This window comes from Enhydra lutris, unplaced genomic scaffold, assembly GCF_002288905.1.
Source record: "Enhydra lutris kenyoni isolate GAN:26980312 unplaced genomic scaffold, ASM228890v2 scaffoldscaffold53, whole genome shotgun sequence".
NCBI classification, from domain to species: domain Eukaryota; kingdom Metazoa; phylum Chordata; class Mammalia; order Carnivora; family Mustelidae; genus Enhydra; species Enhydra lutris.
The window spans coordinates 3,081,853-3,089,371 of NW_019154137.1; the positions used below are offsets into that span (position 1 = coordinate 3,081,853).

General features: G+C 56.1%; 1 protein-coding gene across 1 annotated transcript; it reads left to right on the forward strand.

The window, feature by feature from the left end:
- Nucleotides 1-5,285: 5,285 nt before the first annotated feature.
- Nucleotides 5,286-7,171, forward strand: LOC111157281 (sosondowah ankyrin repeat domain family member D). The gene is made up of 2 exons (XM_022518578.1): nucleotides 5,286-5,423; nucleotides 5,620-7,171. The coding sequence occupies exons 1-2, from the start codon at nucleotides 5,286-5,288 to the stop codon at nucleotides 6,658-6,660; spliced, it is 1,179 nt and encodes a 392-aa protein (XP_022374286.1). The 3' UTR covers nucleotides 6,661-7,171.
- The last annotated feature ends 348 nt before the right edge of the window (nucleotides 7,172-7,519 follow it).

Consider the following 7,519-nt stretch of genomic DNA (forward strand, 5'->3'; position numbering starts at 1 on the left):
ATGTGTCATGATTTCATTCCTTGTGACGACCACATAATATTCCACTTCGTGGATCTGCCACATTTGGTTTATCCACTCACCTGTTGGACACTGGGATTGTTTTGACCTTTCGGCTGCTGGGAATAGAACGGCTATGAGCTTTCACGTATGATTTCACACGTTTAATGCTTAGCACAGGACCTGCCAGGCACCCAAGCGCTCAGGACCAGCAGGAAGCTGTCACCATTATTACTAAGGAGGGCTCCATTGGGTGATTTGTGGCACGGGCTGTCTGGATTAGAAACAGAAGCCAGAAGGCAGCACAGATAACATTCCTGCACTACACAGTGATGCTGTCAGCTGCCTTGGCCCACCAGACCCAGGAAGGGAGCATGATATGGAGGCAGGGAGCACAGACCCTGCCCCACCATTTTTGAGTTGTGTGACTCTGAGCAGGTCACTTAACCTCTCTCAGTCTTCTGTGTGAATTGGATGTAAGTACTGTCTTTACCACATACCTCACAGTCTTGCTGCCTGGGTCGAAGAGATCATTAAGAAATACGAAAGCAGGGGTGCCTGGTGGCTCAGTGGCTTAAAGCCTCTGCCTTCGGCTCGGGTCGTGATCCTAGGGTCCTGGGATCGAGTCCCACATAGGGTTCTCTGCTCAGCGGAGAGCCTGCTTCCCCCCTCTCCCTGCCTGCCTCTCTGCCTACTGTGATCTCTGTCAAAGAAAGAAAGAAAGATGAAAGCACTCTGAAAATCACAAGGGATTATTATTCCAAGCCTTACATATTACAGAAGCCTACCCCTCACTTTGTTCACCATCCTCCTTCTCTTTCCAGATTGTTCCCATTCTCTTCAAGATGGCACCCCGGCCTTCTCCCCACAGGCCCTGATGCTAGCACCTCCCTCTTGGCATCTACTTAAGGACCCACGGTGAGCCACGTGGGTAAAAACCTGAATCCACATGGACAAAGGACCTGCAAATGCTTCTTTCCTCCCAGGTTGACATCTGGAAGACCTTTCTGGTTCGCTGGAGTGCTAGTTGGTTAGAGCGCCCTCGTGTGTCTCCACATGGTAATGCTTCAGGTTTTTCTGGGATGTGATATTGTCACCAGTAGGAGCAGTATAATGAGCACTGGAATTTTTTTTTTCTTGTCACACTTCAGGGCCCATGCCTGACACGTGGAATCCAGATAAGCTTTTGCAGCCTGAGTCTCTTTTTAACTATTTACTAATTTTTTAAAGATTTTTTATTTTTTTAGGGCAACCCTCTCGGGTCCCCTTCCTCCTCGGGAGCTTTGAACTATTACTTTGCTATCACTCAATAAACCTTGCTTTGCCACTCCCTCCCCCCAAAAGACTTTTTATTCATTTATGAGAGAGAGAAAGAGCATGAGCAGAGGGGAGGGGCAGGGGCAGAGGGAGAAGCAGACTCCTCACTGAGCAGGGAAGCTGATGAGGGGCTAGATCCCAGTACCCCGGGATCATGACCTGAGCTGAAGGCAGACGCTTAAATGACTGAGCCACCCAGGCGCCCCACAGCCCAAGTTTTAGGAAGTTTCCTGTTTGCACCAGGGCCGAAAGATTTCTTTCTGCTCCCTGCAAGCCCCTTTCTCCTCAGCCATTTTGAAAAACCCTGGTCCCATCGTTCACGAAGTCAGCAGGGCCTAACACCTTCTCCTGTTGCAAGCTTACCCTGATCCCGGAGTAAGCTCACAGCTTTTTTTCTAGAAAGTACATGCCACTTTACTGAAGGATTGAGGTAGGGGGAGGTAATTCCAAAGTACTAGGAAAGGATTTTTAAAGTGTTTTTAAGTGATTTGTTCTATCAGCCAAGGAAAAGGTATTTAGAACGTTAAACCTTCCCCAGGGGTGTCCTCACGTAAAGCCCTGACACTCAGAAAGGGGAAAATGACAACCAGAGACAGTTATGCCCGGCAGTGTGTACACACACACGAACACACACTCAGGCATACACTCACACACACATTTACACACAGCCACACATTCTTTCGCTCAGTGGGAAAGGAGCTTTCTCTCATGGCTTTCTCCTTCATTGAGAGTCACATGATGAGATCAGCACTGGTTTCTGGAAGAAAGAAATCCGATTTTATATCTAGAACCTCAAGAATGTTCCCTGTTCCCTCCATCAGCAAGGATTATAGAAGCCGAGGGACTTTCCTTCCCACATTTCACATATTCCCCTCTTGCCTGTTCCGCAGCCGTGGATTGTTCTAAATCCATAAGCTTCACTGGCAAATGCCACTGAGAACCAACAATGCATGTGCCTTTGGCTTCCCCCAAGGAACATGTTCCTGATAAGTTGCGTGCAAATTACATTTTTGCAGATCAATTATCACTCCCCACTGACTTCTAATTATCACTCCCCACTGACTTCTAAGATACACGAGCCTCTCTTCACTGAGACTGAGTTTCAATGTATGCCTAACACTTGGGCTTTAAGTTTCTCTGCCTCCTGCCATCCTTTCTGACAGTTAAACCACATCTGAAAAATGAAGAAATGACCAACGAAACGTGAAGTTTGAGTTCAAATAGTCCAGGATCTGTAAAGGAACCCACAAGTACATCAGAGAGGCTATTTGGAAGAAACAACAGGCATCGCATTTGAAATGCAAATAGCCACTCCAAATAGACACCCCGCATGCACCTTTGGGGGAGACTATTTCCAAGGGCTTGAGGGACTTCTGCCCCACTCCCTTGGGAGGGGACAGCCACCTCAAGGTGATGGGCATCTTCGTTTTGGAGGGGGGACGGTCAGCACTGTCCTTTCTGCCTCCTGCATCCTCTACCCCACAACCAGCTCTGAAATTCCAGAGACCCTCTCTACCAGAACAGAGACAGGGTGTGGTGGCTTTGGGGACCCGCGTATGCAACTGGTGACCTAGGGAGGTACCAGGGCTCGAGTCTCTGGCAACAGAGCTAAGCAAAGGCGCGTGCGTCATAGGTATGTGGTGCTGGTCCGGCCACCGCCTTCGCGGTCTTTGGACTGGAACAAGAGATATTATTAGTGCTGATAGGGAAGGGACATGCTTGCTTAGTGGCGAGGAAAATTAAGAGTCCAAGCATTCCTCCATCCTGCATTCTCCATGCTGGCACTTTGATTAAAAAAAAAACATTGCTGCAGCTGTTTGCATATTCTGGAAGTGTGTATGCATGCGTGTGGTTTGGTGTTTACAAATTTGGGGTTATGGAGGGGAGTTTCCAGAGCAACGGAAGTAGCTGCTTGTCAGTCAGGGTTCATTTTGAAAATGAAAGCCTGAAAGCTTGAGGCCCACGTTGGGCCTGGGTCTGGTCGCTGAGGAGTCAGCAAAGGCCAGGAGGTCGCTTTGGCTAGTTGGCTCAGGGAAACAACTACGCGATCCCTATCTTCTTTTTTATGAACCAGTGAAACCAATCAGGGAGCTGTTTCCAGGGTCCCGCGGGTACTGTCTGAGGCAGGGATGTGGGCGTGGGCACGGACGCTGCGGCTGCAGACGTACCCCCCCCAACACACCAGCACACAGCGTCCCCCTTCACATGCACACACAATCACGGCTTCCCATGCGGCCAAACCAGAGCAAGGCAACAGCTAGTTCTCCTGCAGGATAGTATGACACAGTCATCCACGAGTTGAGAGTGGAGCTGGCATGTCAGAGCAAGGGAAGAGCCACACGACATAGGGCAGTCTGTGCTGGGGGCTGGAGACGGAAGACCAGCAGCCGGGCTGGGAGAAAGAGAGGGAGAGGGAGAGCGATCACTCTGGGCTGGGGTCATTGGAGGAGTCACACTGGAGAAGGTGGGAGCTGAGGCCAACCTTGAAGGATGGGGAGAAATTCCATAGAGAGAAGCTCTGAGGGAGGACATTCTAAAAGAGGAGGGCGACTTCAAGATATGCTCAGGTTGGGGAGAGTCCCTCTCTTGTGTTGGAATTTGGGGCTTGTGTGAGTGATCTGCAGTTGATAAACCTGGCTTGAGTGAATGCCAGTCCCTCTGGGCTCCCTCAGGGCCAGAACAAAGGCTATGGTGTCACACAGACCTGCTCTGCCACTTCCTGCTGGGTGACCTTGAGCAAGTGGACTAAACCTCTTCGTAAACTGGAGACAGCAATAATACTTAGCGGGGAGGATGGAAAGTGTTAACATACATATAAAGCATCTAGCACAGGGTCTGGTCCACAATGAATGTTCAAAGAGGGGCGCCTGGGTGGCTCAGTCGTTAAGCATCTGCCTTTGGCTCAGGTCATGATCCCAGGGTCCTGGGATTGAGCCCCACATCTGGCTTCTTGCTCAGTGGGAAGCCTGCTTCTCCCTCTCCCACTCCCCCTGCTTGTGTTCCCTCTCTCGCTGTCTCTCTGTCAAATAAATAAATAAAATCTTTTAAAAAAATGTTCAAACATTGATTACAAATGCATAGGCTGTCATGAAGGAAAGCTCAAGATATTTAGGGCAAAATATTTGAGGGCCAAGGAGGAAAGTCTCTGATAGCTTCTGTCACACTTGGGCCCAGCCGAGTGGGCTGGCTTGGCTTGAACTCCCATCGCCTTTGGCCTAGACTGTTGGAACAGTATCCTGGCTTCTTGTCTGCCTCTCCTGGAGTCCTCTTCCTAAACACCACCTTAATCACTGCTGTGTCCCTCTCTGACTCGAGAATCTTCTGTGAGGGTCCCTGGCACTCACTAACTGAGCTCCCTAACGTGGTTGGGGTAGGAGGCAAGAACTACCACTTACTGAGTATTGAGGGAAGGGAAGAGCAAAGAGAAGGCCACCCTCAGGATAAGGTAAAATATCCTCACGGAGTCAAGAGGGACACCTCCCTGCTGAGGGCTGAAGAGAGCTGAGCATTCCCGTGGCAGCTGATTCACCTGCGCCAGCTTCTTCGAGCCAAATGGGGAAAGGTTAAAGAGGAGAAGAGGGCAGAGGGCTGAGCGGGGACCCGTGCGAAAGAAGGGAAGACCCTTTCCAGTACCCTTTCCCAGTCCCCCCCAATAGCTTCCGCCTGGCCCCTTGTCTCTGGTCCATCTGCAGGAATCCCGGGCGACTCCAGGATCTGTGGGGAGGGTCAAGGCCATACAAAGGACAAGGCAGGGGAGCCCGAGTCCCAGGCCGCCTGGCGGAACGCTGGGGGCGGGACAAAGGCTGCTCGGGGACAAAGTGCAGGAGATAAGAGGAAGGGCGAAGGAAGGGGGCGGGGAGCCAGCGCCCTGGAGCTCAAGGATCGCGCTCCCGGAGGCCTTGGCTGCCGGCCGAGCTCAGCCCGCCGGGGAGGGGGCGCCCTGGAGCCTCTTCACCCTGGCAGCTGCGGGGATGCTGAGAAGCCCGGCCCTGGGGCGCTCGGGACCCGCTCGCCCCCACCCGCGCCTGCCACACCGTCGCGCGCGGTCAGGGAGGCGGGGCTCACCTGGCCGTTTGGGGCGGGGCCGCCCGCGACCCGGGAACGCGGAGGTGGCGTCGGTCCCCGCGGGGCGCTAGAGGGACTGGCCCCGGGGACCCGGCTCGGAGCTCCCACCCCTCCACGCCTCTCACCTTCCGCGCCGGGGCCCTCCCTCGGCTCGCCGGGTCTCTCCCTCCCTCTCCCTCCCCTCCTTTACTCCCTCCCTCCGAGCCCAATTGCTCAAGCCGCTTCCTTCCCCAACGCCAGCGCCAGTTCCTCTCCCGGAGGGGCCCGGGAAGGGCAGCGAACGCTCGACCCTGGAAGCGCCGCGGCAGCAGCGGCAGGACCATGGCCGAGCCCCAAGGGACCGCGAGCCCGGGGCCCAAGGACTCCCTCGCCGCCACCGAGCTGAGCCCGCGAAGCGCTCCGCAGCTCCGCCCCTGGAGAGTGGAGGCCGCCACCCTGGGCAGGTACCGGGGCCACGCCGGGACCCCCTCCCGGGACCCCCTCCTCCACGGCTCAATGCTGCTCTCGGCAGCGGGCTCCGGCCGCCGGCGGGGAGCGCTGCGGGAGCTGCTGGGGCTGCAGGGGGCGGCCCCCGCCGGCTGGCCGTCGGAGGAGCGCGCAGAGGAGCCGTCCCCGGCCGGGCCCAACGGACCGGGCGGCGTCGGGCTGTGCCTTGAGCCCCACGAGCACGCGTGGATACTGGCGGCCGCCGAGGGCCGCCTCGAGGTGCTGTGGGAGCAGCTGGAAGCCGAGCCCGCCCTGTTGCTGCGGTGCGACCCGATTACGGGCTACACGGTGCTGCACTGGTTGGCCAAGCACGGGTGCCACGAGGAGCTCATCCTGGTGCACGACTTCGCCCAGCGCCGCGGCCTGCAGCTCGACGTGAGCGCCTCGGGCAGCGGCGGTCTCACGCCCCTCCACCTGGCGGCCCTGCAGGGCCACGACATGGTCATCAAGGTGCTGGTGGGCGCCTTGGGGGCCGACCCCTCGCGTCGCGACTACAGCGGCCACCGGGCCTGTCACTACCTGCGGCCCGACGCGCCCCAGAGCCTGCGGGAGCTGTCGGGGGCCGAGGACTGGGAGACGGTGGGCGGCTGCGAGCATATCAACGCCAACAACAACAGCAGCGGCGGCGCCGCGTGGGCGCCGCGACGGACCCCGAGCTGGGTGGGCACGAGCTCCGTGGAGGCCCCGGCAAGAGCGGCGGCGTCGCCTTGCAAGGAAAAGAACTATACGGGCAGCCGGGTGGTCCAAATTCAGGGCCTTCTCCGCCAAATGTTCCCCTTCTTCCAGGACCGTTGAGGGCGACAGAGACTGAAGAGCGTGGAGGGACCGTGACGCTGCGGTCGAGGCCTCGGTCGCGGGTGGTCTCGGGCCCCACCCGAAGGTGCGGCGGCTCCTGCCGCAGCCGAGTGCGTCGTGCCGGCAAGCAGCGGACCACCTCCAGGTTTGTCACGCGTACCTGTCCCAGGTCTCCTACAGCCACCGGCCAGGAGACCTGTGGATCAGGACACCCTCACCGAGAGAGAGCAAAGACCCAGCTGTCCTGGGGCCGAGTCCCAAAACTAGGGCACTGAGGAGTTAGGGGTAGGGGGAAGGTCCTGCTTGGGAGAGGAAACGCTGGGCTTCCAGGAGCCGTTTCTGGGCAGGCGAAGCTCTGGGTGTACTGGGAAGCACTTGCTAGAAGAATGACTTAAGACTGGAGAGCACGGATAGGGAGGGGGGACGCGCCTGCCTGTGGGCTTGCCTCAGCTCCTGCTGCGGGCAGAGTCACCCTTTCCCCCATCCTGCTCCTGAGACGTCCAGGATTTACCGTTTTTGTTTTTTTTTTCTAATGTATCTCGTATGCCTTCTTAAGCATATTAAAGCAGGGTATGTTTTCTTTTCACATGACAAAGCTGTCCTTTGAGTGACTTTTTTTTTTCATTAACCACTGAGTGTCGGAAGCTTCCTACATTCCGGGGGAAGAGTTCACCAACCCATGGCCCTGAGCTAGTGGTCGGGGTGGCTCTGGACCTTGTTCCCACAGTGGGCGAATCGGCGTGCTGGAAGGAGCTGCATTCACCTTGGCTCTGAGTAGAGACACACAGTTTGCCTTTCTCCCGGGCTCTTTGAGACAATTAGGTCCCGCTTCCGGCACAAGTCTCATCCTAGACGAATT

Bases quoted from the DNA above. Each gene is read 5' to 3' on its own strand.
- LOC111157281 (XM_022518578.1), top strand. From the start codon at position 5,286: ATGCTGAGAAGCCCGGCCCTGGGGCGCTCGGGACCCGCTCGCCCCCAC. The intron at 5,424-5,619 runs GTGGCGTCGGTC...CCCCAACGCCAG, and splicing joins CGCGACCCGGGAACGCGGAG to CGCCAGTTCCTCTCCCGGAG.